Below are 18,210 nucleotides of genomic sequence, written 5' to 3' on the forward strand. Positions count from 1 at the left end.
CCCCAGAAAATCTCCTCTCTGTCTCCCTCAGCTCCTCCGGTTCAGCCACTCTGGTCTCCATAGCCTGTGCTCAGTCTCTGAGGGCACGACTTGCTTGCACCAAACCCACTCCTCTCCCAGAGCTGGGGATAGAACAAGGAGTCCTGGCTCCTGTCCCCCCCCAACCCCCCCGCCTCTAACCAGTAGATCCCACTGCCCTCCCAGAGCCAGGATAGAACCCAGGAGTCCTGACTCCCAGCCTCCTGCTCTAACCACTAGACCCCACTCCACTCCCAGAGCTGGGAATAGAACCCAGGAGTCCTGGCTCCCATCCCCCCCTGCTCTAACAACTAGATCCCCAATCCCTTCCCAGAGCCAGGATAGAAGCAAGAGTCCGGACTCCCAGCCCCCTGTTCTAACCACTAGACCCCACTCCCCTTCCAGAGCTGGGAATAGAACCCAGGAGTCCTGGCTCCCATCCCCCCCTGCTCTAACAACTAGATCCCCAATCCCTTCCCAGAGCCAGGATAGAAGCAAGAGTCCTGACTCCCAGCCCCCTGTTCTAACCACTAGACCCCACTCCCCTTCCAGAGCTGGGATAGAATCCAGGAGTCCTGCTCCCGACCCCCCCGCTCTAACCACTGAGAGATGTGGGATGACTCTGGTGGTTTGTGCGTTGGTGGGAGTGGCCTGCGGTAGTGTGTGGATGGCTGTTGCGGTTTGTGGGGTTGGTGCTTTGGGGAGAGCGGTGGGCAGTGCTGGTGGCGGTTGGTGGTCTGTGCTCTGGCGCTAGCGGTGGATTGCAGGGAGGAAGGTGTGTGGTGTGGTGAAGGAGATTTGCGGTACTGTGGGCCATGGTTTGGCGCACGTGGGTTGTGGTGCCACAGGCTGTGGTGTTGATGGTCTATTGAGCGTGGTCTGTGGTTTGGTGAGCATGGGCTGTGCTGCCGTGGTGCTGTGGGCTGTGGTTGGCAAGCATGCATTGGTGGTTGGTGAGAGTGGGCGTGGGCCATGGCATCGTAGTTGGTGAGGGTAGGCTGAGGGCCATGGTGGGTGAAGGTGGGCTATGGTGCCATGGTGTTGGTGGTTGGTGAGGATGGGCCGTGGTGCCATGGGTCGTGGTTGGTGAGGGTGAGAGTGGTTCGTGGTGCCATGGGCTGTGGTTGGTGAGAATGGGCATGGACCGTGGCGTTGTGGTTGGCAAGGCTGGGCAGTGGTGCCATAGGCCATGGTTGGTGAGGGTGGGCACGTGCCATGGGCTGTGGTTGGCCAGGCTAGGCCGTAGTGTCAGTGTCTGGCGAGGGTGGGCTGAGGTGCCATGGGCCGTGGTTGGTGAGGGTGGGCTGTGGTGCCATGGGTTGTGGTTGGTGAAGGTGGGCGTCTGCCATGGGCCGTGGTTTCCGAGGATGGGCCATAGCATCGGTGGTTGGCAAGGGTGGGCCGTGGCGTCACTGGTTTGGCTGGCTCGGAGAGGCCGGGGTTGGTCATAGGATGGGGAGGGGGTTACATTTTGAGCCAGCCTGAGGATCCGTGACTCATTCAGGGCCCTCCCCCCATTTCCCTCCTGTCTTCTCCGAACCTCTGACTCTGTGTGGGGATGGGGGGATGGGACCGGGCCTCCCGCTGTCCCCCCCCCCCCCACCGGGATCCTTGAGCCCCTGATGCCAGGCCCTGCGCTGGGCCTCAACCCTCGCTGTGGGGCAACTGGGGCCCCCCTGCCAACTCTCCTCCTCCCCTTCCCGCCTGGGGCCTCTCACCCCACCCCGGGTGGGGGAGCTCATTGCTGGGGACAAAGGGTCCCTCATCGCCCAGGTAACCGGCGGATGGCAGATGAGGGGGTGCCGGTTGCCATGGCGACAGGCCCTTAAGCCTCCATCACGGCTGCTGGGGGGGGGAGGGGGTTTCAAAACGCTGCAGGTTGCCATGGTAACCTGGCTGTGCCTGTTTTGTTGAGGCAGCAGCTGAGGGGGGGAGGTTGGGGGGAAAACGGGGGGGGAGGGGGCATGGCGAGGGGCGGGGGGTAATGAGGGGGATGGGAGATGTGGGGAAGGAGGGAGAGTGGGGCCATGCGGAGGGGCAAACTGGGAGGAGCGGGGGGATGTAGCGAGAAGGAAGGAGGAAGAGAAGGGGGGATATAGGGAGGGGGAAGGGGATGCAAGGAGAGGAGGGGGTCTGGGGAGGAGAGAGCTGGGAAGGGGGATGTGGGGAGGGAAGAGAGAGGGGAAGGGGATACGGGGAGGGATATGGAGAGGGGGATGTTGGCCAAGGAGGGGGATGTTGGCCAAGGAGGGGGACGTGGGGAGGGGAGGGGAAGGGGAAGGGGGACGTGGGGACGTGGGGAGGGGATATGGAGAGGGGGATGTGGGCCAAGGAGGGGAGGGAGAGGGGAAGTGGGTTTGGGATGTGGGGAGCAGGGACATGGGGAAGGGGATGTTGTGGGGAAGGAGAGAGACCAAAAATCCTTGGTTTCCCTCCCTCTCCTCTCCTCTCCCCTCCCCACCCCCAGCTCCCCCATGCAACGGCTCTGGCACCAGCTGAGGCATTTGCCCCCCAGGGCTGTACCCCACACCCTGGGGATTAACCTCCCTGCCATGGGGATCGAATGCTCTGCAGCGATTGAACCCAGAATCCCCAGCCCCAAAGCCCTAGACCCTGAGCTAAAGGGGGAGCGCCAGGGGTCTCCCCCGGCTCTGGGTGGGGAGTGGAATCTAGTGGTTAAAAGGGGGGGGGCTGGGCTTCAGGACTCCTGGGTTCGATCCCCAGCCCTGCCACAGGCTCAGTGTGTGACCTTGGGGAGGGCAAGTCCCAACCGCCCTCAGTTTCCCCATCAGCCGACAGGAGAGGTCACAGGGTGGAGGTGAAAGGCTGGCATTCAAGGGAGATGGGGGGTGCTAAGAGCTCCCTTCCCTGGGGGGGCTGACACCAGCCCTGTCCCATGGCCGGGGGCCCGGAGGGGAGCAACGGGGCCCTCGTTGGCAGCCCTGCCAGCTGTTGGCTTTAAACAGGCAGTAGCTGGCGGGGCATGTCTGGCGCGCGTTAACCCTCTATGTGCCACGCTGGGCCTCTCTGGAGCGGGGGGGGGGGGGTTGGAGGGGGATGGGACGCAGGCGACAGCTGGGCAAAGGGAGGCCAAGGCAGTGGTGGCTGGTCAAGAGCTAGGTGTAAATACACCTGCTGGCACACTCACTCCTCCTCTTACACCCGCATCCTCCTCATGCCTGCGTGCACACTTTTCCCTCTGCAATCAGTTGTCCCCTTGCACACCCACTCACACACTCATTCCTCTGGCATCAATTGTTGCTCGCTTACATACTTCCTCTCCTCTTGCACACTCACCTTCCTCCATCACCCCCATTCCTTTGGTCTCAGTTCCCTTACACACTCACTTCCCTTTTGCACACTCACCTCTTTGGTGTCAGTTGTTCTCCCCTTTTGCATGCTCCCTCCCTGTAAGCTCACATCAGCGCATCCCTCTCTAGCGTGGTGCCCTCTGTGCCCAGAACTCTGGGTGCTAACCTGCCCATGCTATCCCCTCCCCAGGCACCACAGAGCGGGTGTGCCTCGTGCAGGGCACAGCCGAGGCCCTCAACGCCGTCCACAACTTCATCGCCGAGAAGGTGCGCGAGATCCCCCAGTCCGTGGTGAAGCCGGAGTCCGTCAACATCCTGCAGCCGCAGACCACCATGAACCCAGACCGCGCCAAGCAGGTGAGATCCGGGGGACTGGACACTCCCAGGCAGTGGTGGATTAGCCACTGGGCCAACGGGGCCCGTGCCCAGGGGCCCCGGCCAACTGGGGGGCCCCTGGAAAAAATCCGCTGCCAGGCAGCGGAAGTCCCGAGCCCAGGCTGCCGGGCGGGGTGGGGGAAGCCCCAGCTCCCCGAACCCACTCCCTGGCAGAAGCTGCGGGGTGGCAGGGGAAGCCCCCAGCACCCCAACCTCATCCCTAGAAGAAACACTGGGCAGGCAGGGCAGGAGAAGCCCCAGCGCCCCGACCCTGGTCCCCCACAGAAGCACCGGGGGTGGTGGGGGAAGCCCCACTGCCCAGACCCGGCTGCGGCCCCGGGACTGGAGGAGCTCTCGCTCCCTGCCACGGCCTCAGGGCTGGGGGAGCTCTCACTCCCCGTTGCGGCCCTGAGGCCATAGCGGGGAGACAGAGCTTCTCCAGTCTTGGGGGGAGGGCAGAAAGGAGCAAACAGGTTGTGGGGCCATAGTGCGGGGGCAGAATGGGGGGACCCTGGGTGGACCAGGGGCGGGGCCCAGGGGAGAGACAGAAAGGGGTGGGGCCATGGGCGGGGCTGCAGGTGGAAGGGGCGGAACGGGGGTGGGACCGCAGGCAGAAGGGGTTGGCAGGGGTCCCCCACTTGCTCTGGCCGAGGGCCCCGAGAAACCTTAATCCGCCTCTGCCCCCAGGGAGCAGCCAGGACTCTGCGGGGGAGGCTGGACTCGGGCAGTCCCTGTGATTGTCCTGAGCTCCCCAGATCCCAGATAGTGCTTCCCAGTCTCACCACACTGGGGCTGTCAGCAGCACACACTGCCCTCAGCAGGCAGGGCAGGGGCGGTACACACCCTCCTGCACACCCACTGTAATGTGCAAGGGCTGTAACACACCTATTAGCCATCAGCAGCCACGAAGGCCTTGGGGTCTTTGGGACGCTGTAGCGTGGGGCTAGGGCAACACTGCCCAGGGGTTAGTGCAAAGATTGCTGGGGGGCAAGTGGAGTTTCACAGTCCATCCCCCCCAACCTCCCTCGCTGGGGTTCTGGGTTCAGAGCCTGCCTCTGGCCACACATGAAGTGAGTTGGTTGGGTCTCTTTTTTTAATAGGGAATTTGCTGCATTCTGGGATAGCCAGGGACTGCAGGTTGGGAGAAAGGGACGCCCAGGGCTGGGATAGTGGCAGGCTGCGGGTCAGGATTGAGGGATACCAGCAGAACTGGGAGAGGTGGGGGCAGTGCTGGGCTGGGAGCTTTGGGTCAGGATTGAGGGGCACCGGCAGAGCTGGGGGGTGCCTGGGGCTGTGGGTTGGGATTGAGGGGCACCAGCAGAGGTGCGGGGGGAGCCCAGGGCCCGGGTTGTGATTCAGGATCGGGTCCAGGGGTCTGGTCCAGCATCCCTGTTGGTCACAAAGGCCCCAGTAGACTCTCCCCAATCCCCACCCCCTCCCTTAAGGTCCTCATGTGACACCATCCCGTGCGAGGATGAGCCATGTCCAGACTGGGGCCCACGTGGTGGCCTTTGCCCGGACGCCGGGGTCCCCTCGGGACAGCATTTGTCATTCCCAAGAAGAAAGAGATGACTTCATGTCTCCTTTGGCCCACCCTGTCCATCCCCATGGGGCCAAGAGGGGAACATCCTCTCAGTCCGTTCCCCCCCGGGCGGGGGGGGGGGGTCGTCCCCTCCAGGCCATTCCCCCCCCAAGGGCAATAGCCATTCTGGTCTGTTTCCCCAGATACACAAGCCCAGCCCCCGGGTCAATAGGACTGTAGCAAGGTGGGAATTCTATGGGTTAGGACCAGGGACTGGGGACCAGGATGCCTGGGTTCGCTCCCCAGCTCTGGGAGGGGACGGGCTCTCTTGCGTTAGAGCAGGGGGGCTGGGAGTCAGGACGCCTGGGTTCTATCCCAGCTCTGGGAGGGGACGGGCTCTCTTGCGTTAGAGCAGGGGGGCTGGCAGTCAGGACGCCTGGGTTCTATCCCAGCTCTGGGAGGGGACGGGGTCTCTTGGGTTAGAGCAGGGGGGCTGGGAGTCAGGACGCCTGGGTTCTAATCCTGACTCTTGGCTTTAACTCCCCTTCCCCTCCCCCCATGTCCTCGCTCCCCGAGGCCCCTTTGCCCTAGTCACCTGCATCCTGTTGTCCCTCCTGTCCGCTGGGGACTAGGTCTGATCACAGCCTTCAGCCTCTCCCCCCCTCCCACCCCCTGATCTCCCCCCACAGCACAGGTCACCCTGGGAAGTCCCTTGCCAGGGACGGCGCTGTGGGGGCACCGGGTCGGCACCCCCACCCCCACGCAGGCCTGGCTGCTTCAAAGGCAACAAGGGTTCACTTGACTTTCCTGACTGTGTCAAAGAAACAGGGCGGGAATGAGTCTGACACCTCCCTCTGCCCGGCACACTTCTGTGCCGCTCCCCACAGCGCCCCCTGCTGGGAGAGGCTGGGGCTGGAGTAGCCGGGAGCTCCCCCCACAGCCGGCTCCTGCCCCGCTCCCCACAGTGCCCCCTGCTGGGAGAAGCCAGGGTTGCTAAAATCTCCCAAGAAATCTCCTGTTGAACAGGATGAGGTGCGGGTCTCTTGCCCCTTGGGGCCTCTGGGGACATGGCTCACCCTGTGCCATGTCATCATTCCCCCCCCCCCCCCCCCCAGCCTCCTGCATGCCTTGAAACAGCTGATTGCTGCAGGTGGGAGGCGCGGAGAGGGAGGGGGAAACGCTGATCGGAGCACCCACGGAGTCAGCGCCTATGGCTGCGGGTCAGGGCTGAGGGGCACCGGCAGAGCCAAGCTGCAGCTCTCTCCTGTGGGTTAGTCTGGCCCGACGGCGGGGTCGGGGCCTGCATCAGAGCTTGTTACGCAAGAGATTTTCTCGGCTAAGTCGCTGTGGTGTTTTCCTTTGCTCCTGGGCTGCGGTTATGTAATAGGGTGGGGAGGCTGCGTCCTCCTCCCTTCCCAGGCAGAGCCCCCTGGTCTGCCCCTAGCCCCAGGCTGTGTCACTGCAGGTGGCCAGTCTGGGGAGGGCCCAAGGACAGCCTGATTGAGGCCCTCCAGGCCAAGATCATCCCCCAGCCCTTCCCTGACCCCCTCTTAGGCCTGGGTTGTACCTAGGGCTGGGTGCACCGAGCTCTGGGTGTGCTGGACGCTGGGTGTACCGAGCTCTGAGTGTGCCTAGGGCTGAGTGCACCAAGCTCTGGGTGTACCACGCTCTGGGTGTGCTGGATGCTGGGTGTACCGAGCTCTGAGTGTGCCTAGGGCTGAGTGCACCAAGCTCTGGGTGTACCACGCTCTGGGTGTGCAGGGTGCTGGGTGTACTGAGCTCTGGGTGTGCCTAGGGCTGGGTGTACCGAGCTCTGAGTGTGCCTAGGGCTGAGTGCACCGAGCTCTGGGTGTACCACGCTCTGGGTGTGCAGGGTGCTGGGTGCACCGAGCTCTGGGTGTGCTGGACGCTGGGTGTTCCGAGCTCTGAGTGTGCCTAGGGCTGAGTGCACCAAGCTCTGGGTGTACCACGCTCTGGGTGTGCTGGACGCTGGGTGTACCGAGCTCTGAGTGTGCCTAGGGCTGAGTGCACCAAGCTCTGGGTGTACCACGCTCTGGGTGTGCTGGATGCTGGGTGTACCGAGCTCTGAGTGTGCCTAGGGCTGAGTGCACCAAGCTCTGGGTGTACCACGCTCTGGGTGTGCAGGGTGCTGGGTGTACTGAGCTCTGGGTGTGCCTAGGGCTGGGTGTACCGAGCTCTGAGTGTGCCTAGGGCTGAGTGCACCGAGCTCTGGGTGTACCACGCTCTGGGTGTGCAGGGTGCTGGGTGTACTGAGCTCTGGGTGTGCCTAGGGCTGAGTGCACCAAGCTCTGGGTGTACCACGCTCTGGGTGTGCAGGGTGCTGGGTGTACTGAGCTCTGGGTGTGCCTAGGGCTGGGTGTAGCGAACTCTGGGTCACTGCTCTCCATGGTGCTGAAGGGGAACCCAGCTCCGGCCAGCAGTGTCTGGGCAGCACCCCTTCCCAGCTCAGCCCATGTGTCGCTGGGAGTCGCCCAGCTCTCTGAGTGGGTACAACACCCCCGCTAGGCCCCTCTGTGGAGACTGGAGCACGCTTGTCTCCACGCGGCGCTAGGGGATGTGCTGCAGGGAGCGGGGGACGGGTGATCCTTGTATGTCATATGGAACCCCAGAGGGGGCTGAGCTCAGCACTGGGGGGTCCCTGTATAAATAGCCCTACACCCCACCCCAGAGGGGGCTGCAGCTCAGCATTGGCGAAAGGCAATGGAAGCTGCTGGAGCTCCATTCCCCACCCCCACTAACACCCCCACCCCCGTCTCTTCCCCTCGACAGGCCAAGCTGATCGTCCCCAACAGCACAGCTGGGCTGATCATCGGCAAAGGGGGTGCCACGGTGAAGGCCATCATGGAGCAGTCGGGGGCCTGGGTGCAGCTGAGCCAGAAGCCGGAGGGCATCAACCTGCAGGAGCGGGTGGTGACGGTCAGCGGGGAGCCCGAGCAGATCCGCAAGGCGGTGGACATCATAGTGCAGAAAATCCAGGAGGACCCACAGAGCAGCAGCTGCCTGAACATCAGCTACGCCAACATCACCGGCCCCGTGGCCAACTCCAACCCCACCGGCTCGCCCTACGCCAACTCCACGGACGTGCTGCCGGCCGCCGCCGCCGCTGCCACCGCCTCGGGCCTGCTGGGACACACCAGCCTGGCCGGCGTCGGGGCCTTCCCGGCGGCCCTGCCGGGCTTCTCCGGCAGCGACCTGCTGGCCATCAGCACGGCCCTCAACACCTTGGCCAGTTACGGATACAACACCAACTCGCTGGGGCTGGGGCTCAATTCTGCCGCCGCCTCTGGCGTGCTGGCCGCCGTGGCGGCTGGCGCCAATCCTGCCGCGGCCGCTGCCGCCAACCTCCTGGCCTCCTACGCCAGCGATGCCTCCGCCAGCACCAGCACGCCAGCTGGCGCTGTGGGGGCCTTCACCTTGGGCTCCCTGGCGGCCGCCACCGGGGCGGCCAACGGCTACCTGGGCACAGCCTCGCCGCTGGTGGCCAGCTCCTTCCTGGCCACGGAGAAGTTAGTGGAGAGTGCCAAGGATATGGTGGAGATCGCGGTGCCAGAGAATCTGGTGGGGGCCATCTTGGGTAAAGGGGGCAAGACGCTGGTGGAGTATCAGGAGCTGACGGGCGCCCGGATCCAGATCTCCAAAAAGGGAGAGTTTATCCCTGGCACCAGGAACCGTAAAGTCACCATCACCGGCACGCCGGCAGCCACGCAGGCCGCCCAGTACCTCATCAGCCAGCGAGTGACGTACGAGCAGGGGGTGCGAGCCACCAACCCGCAGAAAGTAGGGTAGGGCCGGAGGGAGTCACCAAAGGGAGAAATCCATTTTAAATGTCAAACAAACAAACAGGCCCCTCTCCCCCACCCTGCCCATCCCCCGCACGCCCCCAGACATGCATCCCCTCCAGTAGGGAGGGGTTCCCCCCCAATCTAATGACCAGCTCCGATCCAGACGCGATCTCCGGATCGGCCCGCGGACCTTGCCGTGCGTTCTGTCTGATATGTATATATTGCACTTCTTTTTTTTTTAATAGAAAAAGAAAATGGGTCAAATTTTCTCTTTATTTCCTTTCTTTCTGCCCCCCCCCCCCCCCAGCCAGACCTCCCGCACCCCTTGCTCTCTCTATTCAGGGAGCAGATCGCACTTTGGGGAGTGGATCCATGTAAGACTGGGGGGGGGAATTGGATTTTGATCCATAATTGGGGGAGGGGTGATTGGCGCTGATCTGGACCCATGTTGAGACGACGGTGGGTGGGGAACGGGGTCTTGGCATGAGCCACAGTTGCCGTAAATCCCCCACATGCCTCCTCTGTAGCTGGGTCTTATTGAACTTAAGCTGCGACGCGGCATTTCACTGATGCGTTTTATTTTCGGCGTGTAGATAGTCAAATTGTGTTGAACTCGGGGTGGGAGGGGGGTGTTAAGTTAGGATTGGGGGTGGTTTTTGTGGGCTGGGGGGGTAGTTATTCATATCTTCAGCAAAAGTGGGGGGACGCACTCCCCCTCTTCCTCCAGAAAGAAAGCAACAAGTTTTAAAAATATCTCTAGGTGCGTAACTGGAAAGGTGGCTGCGCTGTCCCCGTGGGGAGTGGGGGTGGGAGTCTGTCCATGGCGTAGCCACAGGGCTGGGTTTTGTCGTCTCGCTCGGCAATGTCTGCCAGACCGGATGATTGGAGGGTGGGGAGATAAGGAGCAGAACATGAAGCTGTGACAACATGCATGGTGGTCTGAGATGTAATGTGGCGTAGGGGGCTACTTCCTGTGATGTCATAGGCTACTTCCTGTGGCACCACAAGTGTCTACCAGTGATGTAGTATGCTACTTCTTGTGGTGTAGGAGGCTACTTCTTGTGATGTCATAGGCTACTTCCTGTGACATCACAAGTGTCTATCAGTGATGTGGTATGCTACTTCTTGTGGTGGAGGAGGCTATTTCCTGTGATGTGATAGGCTACTTCCTGTGACATCACAAGTGTCTATCAGTGATGTAGTATGTTACTTCCTGTGGTGTAGGAGGCTACTTGCTGTGGTGTAAACGCCTGCCTGGGGCATGTCAGGCTGCTTCCTGTGATGTCATAGACTGCTTCCTATAATGTCATAGCCTGCTTCCTGTGATAGACGGGGCCAAACCGTCCGGGTGTGGTTTTATTTTCCTTCGGGGCTGTTCTGTAAATGCTGGTGTCACATCCATCTAGGGAGGAATCTCTCCCCCCACACCCCGAGGGAACGCGAGCGGTTGAGCCCGTCCCGCCGGAGCAGCGACAGAGCAGGGAACCCAGCCATCGCCGCCGCTCGCACAGGCCCCAGGCGGTTGGCATGGCCAAGAAAGTGAAGCACTAGGCAGCCCTCCCTGCAGCTACCACTCAGTATTAAAGCCCGGCTGGGACGATGGCTATTTTCTCAGCCTCGGGGGTGGATATCGGTATCTTCTCAAGCCGTGGACCTCACGACTGGCCCCATTGCTCCAGGGAAGGGACATTGCTCCTCTCCCTCTTCCTTAGGCCTGGTCTACACTACGACTTTAATTCGGATTTAGCTGCTTTAATTCGAATTAACGCTTGACCCGTCCACACAACGAAGCCATTTAATTCGAATTAAAGAGCCCTTTAATTCGATTTCTGTACTCCTCCTCGACGAGAGGAGTAGCGTCAAAATCGGTATTGTTAATCCGAATTAAGGTTAGTGTGGCCGCAATTCGAAGTTATTGGCAATTCAATGTTATTGGCTACCCACAATGCAACGCTCTGGAAATCGATGCTACTACGGTAGCTTGGACGCACACCACCGAATTAATGGTGCCTAGTGTGGCCGAATACATTCGAATTTATAAAATCGGTTTCCTAAATTCGAATTATATAAATTCGGATTAATCCTGTAGTGTAGACATACCCTTAGAAACCCCCACCCCACCCCACCCCCGCCTCCCCCAGGATCTCTTTGATGCCTCAAGCAGTATTATCACCTTGAGCCGGCCAAGGGCTCCCCCTGCTGGCAGCGCAGCCTGTGGGCAGCGTGGAAAGGCCCTGGTTCACATATCAGCGACTCAGGGCAGTCCGTGAGAGCCGGATGCCCAGTAGCCCTGGGCTAGTGCCAGGGTATCCATTAGCCCCTGGGCTAGCACTGGGGTCAGGCCCAGTAGCCCCTGGGCTAGTGCCAGGGTATCCGGTAGCCATTCTGTGATCAAATCAGTGGGGCCATTCTCCACACCGTGTTTACAGCTGACCCCTTTTTAATGCACCGCTTTTGCCAGGGCCCTCCAGGGCTTCTGGAAACAAGGATGTTTTCCTTTCCACCCCTGTCTGCACTGGCTTGTTATTGCAGGATCCTTCGGAAGCTTTTGGCTGAACAGGCTGGCTTGTTAGTGTAATGTTGCTCCTGTGTGTCAGGCTTCTTACATTGGTGTGTTATTGTAGGGTTGCTCATGAGCCCTAGGTTGTATGCACTGGCTTGTTATAGTAGGGTCATTCAGGAGCCCTGGGTTATACACACCAGGTTATTATTGTAGGGTTGCTCAGAACCCCTGGGTTATATACACTGGCTTGTTATTGTAGGGTTGCTCAGGGGCCCTGAGTTGTATACACTGGCTTGTTATTGTAGGGTTGCTCAGAACCCCTGGGTTATATACACTGGCTTGTTATTGTAGGGTTGCTCAGGGGCCCTGAGTTGTATACACTGGCTTGTTATTGTAGGGTTGTTTGTGATCCCGGGGCGGGTTTGTTATTGGAGGGTTACTCATGAGCATTGGAAGAGGCAGGAGTGAAATGAGCATATCACCAGCGGCGGGTGGTGGGGGTGAGCGGCTCTGCGCCAGTGCTGTGCTCGGAGAGACCCCACCAGAGCCGGGCCCCTGTGCCTGGGGGGACGGGCCGTTGGCTTAAGTGCTTCATAGTTCCAAATGCGATCACAGCCCCTAGAATACCCCTCCCCCCATCTGACCCCTGCAGGAACCCCATTGCCTCCCCCGCCCTAGGGACCCCCTCCCCATCTGACCCTGTAACCCCCCCAACCCCAGTTAGCATCGGCACTTATCCCATTATCCTCCCCACCTGACACTGGCACTTACCCCAAAGCGCCCCCACCCCAGAGCCCAAAGGAGCCCCCTCCCAATGTGACACCGGCCGTTCACCCCCCACCCCAGGGGCGAGCTGTGGATTTGTGCAATATTTTACCCTGGGAAGGAGAATCTCTTCCTGACCCCCAGCTGGCCGTCAGCCTGGGCACAGGCGGGTTTGCTTTGCATGGCCCTTTGCAGGCTCCAGAGCTCACCGGGAAGGTGCATAAGAGGCACCGAGAGGGCAGCCGTGTCCACGTTGCTCCAGCAGGTAGATGGTCGGACAGGAATTGGGGACAGACTCTGGGGAAGGGGCTAGCGGTGGGTCTGGGATCTGGGGCGGGGGCCCTCCATGGTAGCTAGCAGAGATCAATCATTTTCCATTCGTTAGCCGGGGGGCTGAGGGAGGGGGGTTTGTAACCTTTTAAACTAGGGAACAAAACAAATGTGAAAATATTTACTACTAAAAAGGAAGCAATATTTAAGTAGCATCTTGCACTGAATCTCGGAGGTGAGATGAGAGGCAGAGAGGCAGGGCCGGGAGAGCCGGCCCTTTTACATGGGTCGGGCCAGATCCTGCGCTGGGGTCAATAGGCCTTGCTCCGCCCCCGTGGGGAGCTCCGCCCATTCCTGCCAGCTGTGGGAGCGGCCCAAATGGTTCTGGGATCTTTTGTGTCGAACAAAACGTGCTGCTGTAGCCTATGACGGGGGTGTTGCATATCAAACTGTGCAAAGGGAGGCGGGAGGAGGGGTCGGGAGGTGGTTTTTGTGCCAAAATATTTGTCTGTCTTTTTCGATACATGCCTGCATAGAGGGTGTGACCCAGTGTGCCTGGGACAGCCCTCACTGGAAATGCCAAGGTCACAGCAGGGCTGCAAAGGGGCACACCAGCTCACAGAGGGATTACCTGATTTAACCCCAAAACTACTCTGGTGGCCCAAGGCTATTCTGGAAAACCTACCCCATTGCTGGGTAATACAATTCTGGGGTGTTTTTAACATGGCATCCTCGTTAAAAATACTACCGCCATATCCGAAAACACCACAGTAACGCTACGATAACCGGTAATGTTTTCATAAAGATACCCGAATAAAAGTACTTCAGTAATATCCTGAAACACTGCAGTGACACCCCAGAGTACTCAAGTATGATAAGTCAGGGTATGTTTTCATAAATATACCCTTTTAAAAGGACTACAGCAATATCCTATAATACTACAAAACCCCGAAATACTTCAGTAACACTAGGATAACCTAGAGTGTTTTCCTACAGGCACCCGTCCAAAAATGCTACGGTAATAGGCTAAAGTACTTCAGTAGCATTAACCTGAGCTTTCAGTCACTGTTGTAGCAGGATATAAGGATACCTTTGTAAAGTGAAATGTTCCAGCATTCTTCAATACAGTACTGTCCCAAATACTGTAATAAATAGAATCAGTCACAGTTGGTTAGAACCAAAAATCGGAGTTATTTTTAAGTTCTTAACAAAAACCATTTTGGTTTGCTTGACATGTCTAATTTTGCAGGAAATTTTTCTAAAGATACTTTTCACGAACCCCCCCCCCCTCAATTTTGGCTTCATCCAGCCCCTTTGGATTGGCCGGCTTCCTCGCAAGGTGGAATAGATTAGGCAGCATCAAAAATGTATTTTCCTGAAATTGCCCATTTTTTAAAAAAATACCAAAAATTATTATTATTGTTATTAGATGTAGAGCCCAGTTGTGGCCCAGGACCCCCTTGTGCCAGGCGCTGTACGTTTTTATTACTATTAGGTGTATGATGGTAGCATCTGGGAGTCCCAGTCATGGACCAGATCTGCCATGGACACAGAACAGAAAGACGGTGGCTGCCACTATTAAAAAAACTACCCAGGCAATTAGGAAGATGAAAAATCTGTCAGTTTCCAAATGTGACGGGACAAAAATACCTTCCAAATTTTCCAAATCCCAGTGAAATTTACACAACATTTCCTCCCCCCCCCCTCCCCGCTGTTGGAGCTAACCTAGAGTGAGATGTGGCATTTGGGGCTAACACTTTACAATGCCATGGTGTTTTGGATGAATGCTAGGATACCTGAATCAAAAATACTACAGCATCCTTCACCAAGCTCTCCCCAAATACTGCAGCAATGTTACTATGAAGGGCATCATATTCAGACTATTACTCTACAACGCTGGAGTATTTTGGATCCTCCCTGTACAGTGCTAGGAGACGCTTCTAAAAATACTGTAGCATTGTTCATTAACCCAGCAAAATGCTGCAGTAACATTACTATGAATTGTAGCATGTTAGGACTAGTACCCGACAGTGCTGTAGTGTTTGGGATCACCAACAGAATGCTATAAGTCTACTGTTATACTCCGCTATTCATCAATGATACTGGTGTATTTTGGGATCATTCCTGTAGAATGTTGTAAGATGCCCTCATAAAAGACTCCTCTTGCAAATCATTACTCCAGCGCTCACCAGGAAGCTCTCAAAATGCTGTAGTAACATTGTTTCAAGGTGCAGCATTTGACGGGGTTGTTACTCAAATACTGGAGTGTTTGTGGCTCATCAGTAAAGGCAGTGAGGCCGAACGGGTAGAGAATTGGAGTAGAACTGGGTTCTGTTCCCAGCTTGGCCTGCTGGGGGACATTGGGCATCCCAGCCCTGTGCCTCAGTTTCCCCATTTGTATAATGGGCATAAAGGTAGCGACCTCTTCTGCAGAGCACTTTGAGCTCTACAGAAGTAATGGGCTATACAAAAACGAGGTGGTATTTATTGCGCAAAGCAAACCCTTAGAAAATATTAGTGTTCACCAGGACGCCCCAAAATACTGCAGCAAGGTGTAGCATCTTGGGGCTAACATGGAGTATTCCAGGCCATTCCTGAGGGGATCCGTTCCCTATGCGGCATCTATCTGAAAAAGACCCGACCGTTTTTTTGAAGTGCCAAACTTTTTATTTATAGAGAACATGCAGCTATTTAAGGGGGGGGGGGGGGACGTTTTTAGATGTTCTACAAGATTTAAAAAAAAATTAAAAAAGGGAAAAAAATAAAATAGAAAAAGAGACATAAACGATAGATCATGTTAGCGGATCTGAACCCTGGGTCCTTTCTTAGCGGCTTTTAAAGAAAATTAAATAAAATAATAAAAAAAATAGCATAATAAACTAAAAGAGAGAGTCCTAGGGCCAGGTTGCCCAAGGGCTTTAGACACCTATCTGCATCTTTAGGTGCCTAAAGCCCTTGGGCAACCTGGGCCCAGGTCTGTGGGCTATCGCCTCAGCGACTAGGAAGTGAGAAATCTCCGTCGACAACGGTTTGCTGGCCCCGTGGCGTCCTGCCTCGCGGCTCCAGGGGACGCCACTGCAGTGTCTTGTATCCTGTCCCCCCGGCCCTGCTGCTGTCTTGTGGCACAGGAGGTGGGGGCCAGGGCTGCACTCGGCGGGATGCACCTTCACCCGGGGTGTTGAGCTACCGGAGGGGAGTCGGGGCCACTCTTAACTCGGGTGGCTCAAGGGCGCGGGGACCGGAGGAGGGCGGCAGAGGCTGTAATTTATGGGTCGGGGAGATGAGCGAGGGGCCCTTGGAAATCAACCTGGGGCTGCTGTGGGTGCTGGCCGGGGGCTGCTTGGAAGCGGGAGAGCTGGCCTGACTGCCACGCATGGGGCGCTCACCCAGCCAGCTGGCCCCTCTAGCCCCTCTAGTTTAGGCTTTATCTAGTCCCGATGCCTCCGCGTGCATCAAAGCCAGGACTGTGGGGGGCGGAGGGGGAGGGGAAGATCCCAATTCCCCATTGGCATGTAGGGGGCTTTGGGGAGATCAGCCCCCTGCCCAACTGGTGCAGAAGCCACCTCTTCCTCCCCAGGTCCCTCCCAGGCCGGATGCTGCCGGCGGAGTGCCAGCCAGGGACTGGGGCTGGGCCCGGCCTGGTTGTGGGCCACCTCTCCCTTTTCCCACCCTTCCCCCCATCTAAACAGCAGCGGTTCTTGAATGTGATGGTTCCCTCCTGGACCCGCTTCTCCCCCACCCCATTCCGGCTCCGGGAGCCTTCGCAGTGCCAAATGGAAGTCGTCTTTCCTCTTCCCCATCCCGCTCGGAAGGGCAGCAGCGGTGGAGGCAGAGCCAGGCTGTCCCCGCTCTCCCCGGCCTCCACCCTCAGCGGAGCGTGGGGGGCGCTCTCGGGGCAGGAGGGCGAATCTGATTTGCTGAGCCCCGGCGCCCTCCCTTCCCCACCCCTCTTGTATTTAAAGGCAATAAAGTCTGAGACTCAAACAGGAGGGGCGGGAGTTTGGGGGGAAGCTGGTGGGATTTGCTCTGAGCCCGATCCGGGTCCCCCTCTGCTGTGCGTGAACTCTTTAGGACACGGCATCTCTCTGGGAGTGTACCACGCGCCCCGGGGGTGGGGGGAGTGCAGGATCGCAGCTGGGGGGGGGGGGGGAACAGACACCCCTGTCTTGTTTCCATTTGCTCACCAGTACCTGTTCCCTCGCATTTACCATGTCACTGTTTGATCTCCCAGAACGTGATATTGACCAGAGCAGAAGGAGGCGCCAACACCTCCGTCCCCGATCTCTGTGTTTGTGTCTTGTGCCTCCTCTCTCCAGTGCCAAGCCGCTCCCGATCATCCTAACTCCCTTTTAATTTCTGTCCGGACATCCATTCGGAGCACCCCTCCATACACAGCGATGAGTTCAGACACACTCGCAACACACAAATCCCTATAAATATATATAGGCCAACTATATATATCTATATCTCAAAAAGCTAATCAGCGAGGGACTAAAGACACAGTAGCCGGCTACCTCGGGACTGCTTTTCTAAATCCACACTCATCTTCTGTGCATCGAGAACATTTCTAAGCTGGTTGCTTTTCAGAGACAACCTGTCACCAAACTCTGCCTCATCTGAACGGGATTCATCTCGAATTTTTGTCGCGGCTGCGGAGAGCCATCCTGTTTCCAACCACCGTCTCCTGAACTTCTGACCTCCACCCCACCCTCATCTTGAACTTTTTAATGCCCCACTCCTCCCCACCCCCCTTTTCTGTGTCCATCAAATCTGTTTTCTGGATCCCCCCCATCTTCCATGTTAAAAAGACCAACAAAGCAATTCTATATCTGATAATTCTCTTTCTAGAGCTATAGATATAGAAAGGAAGCGAAGCAAAGACTGTTGAATGGCCGCACGTCGGCTATTAACCTGGACGATCAGAGATCATCTCATTTTTCCCAGGGATGTGGGGTGGGGAATGTTTTTTTTCCCCCCTTCCCTTTAATCTCATTGCTTCATTGTAAATACTCAGTTTTGTTCAATTGTCAGAGGGGAAAACATTTTGTGTTCGACGTCCAAGAGGAGCTGGTGCATAAAAATGTTGGTGCTTGGACGGCGAGTGTGGGGCGAAGCTGTCCCAGAGAGAGAGAGGCTCCCGAGGGAAAGGAAGCTTGGCCTGTGACCCTAACTGTCAGCCCCACGGCCGTTCCTGCATCCAGCCATTGCAAATGGACTGACGCCAATTTACACCGGCAGCCCTGAGCTCAGCTAGAGGGGTGTCTCTGAACAGATGAAATTCTTTAGCTCCCTGGCGCATCAATAAACCAGCTTCTCAGCTGGGGTAAATCCAGCGGTTCTACTGATGTCCAGGCGGCTGTGTTGACAGGTCCCAGCTGAGGCTGGTGTATTTATTCTGGGGAAGGCCGGAGGCCCCAGGAAGAATAGCTGCTCTCATTTCTTCTCAAGGGGACGGGGAAGCGAGGCGAGGCAGGGACGGCAAAACCGGGCCGGCCTTGCTGCCGCATTTCCTGCACCGAAAGTGGGTGGTTTGAGTGGGCGGGGGGCTGGGAGTCAGGACTTTTGGGTTCTGTTCCCAGCTCCGGGAGTTAGGCTAACCTAGGCACTAGAAGAGTGGGCACAGGAAGCCAGGTGTCCGGGGAT

The 18,210-nt window shown here is 57.9% G+C and overlaps 1 protein-coding gene across 4 annotated transcripts in view; it reads left to right on the plus strand.

Moving 5' to 3' along the window:
• The window catches only part of NOVA2 (NOVA alternative splicing regulator 2), a 33,806-nt gene extending 24,773 nt beyond the window's left edge, over positions 1–9,033 (plus strand). For 2 of the 4 annotated variants that reach the window (XM_065420968.1, XM_065420971.1), the window contains 2 exons: positions 3,520–3,686; positions 8,017–9,033. In XM_065420968.1, coding sequence (XP_065277040.1) covers positions 3,520–3,686; positions 8,017–9,033 — 1,184 coding nt within the window. Of the gene's footprint in view, positions 1–3,519; positions 3,687–7,944 lie in introns of all 4 variants that reach the window. The other 2 variants (XM_065420969.1, XM_065420970.1) reach the window with 1 other exon arrangement.
• The last annotated feature ends 9,177 nt before the right edge of the window (positions 9,034–18,210 follow it).

Source organism: Emys orbicularis, chromosome 21 (assembly GCF_028017835.1).
Source record: "Emys orbicularis isolate rEmyOrb1 chromosome 21, rEmyOrb1.hap1, whole genome shotgun sequence".
Taxonomy (NCBI): domain Eukaryota; kingdom Metazoa; phylum Chordata; order Testudines; family Emydidae; genus Emys; species Emys orbicularis.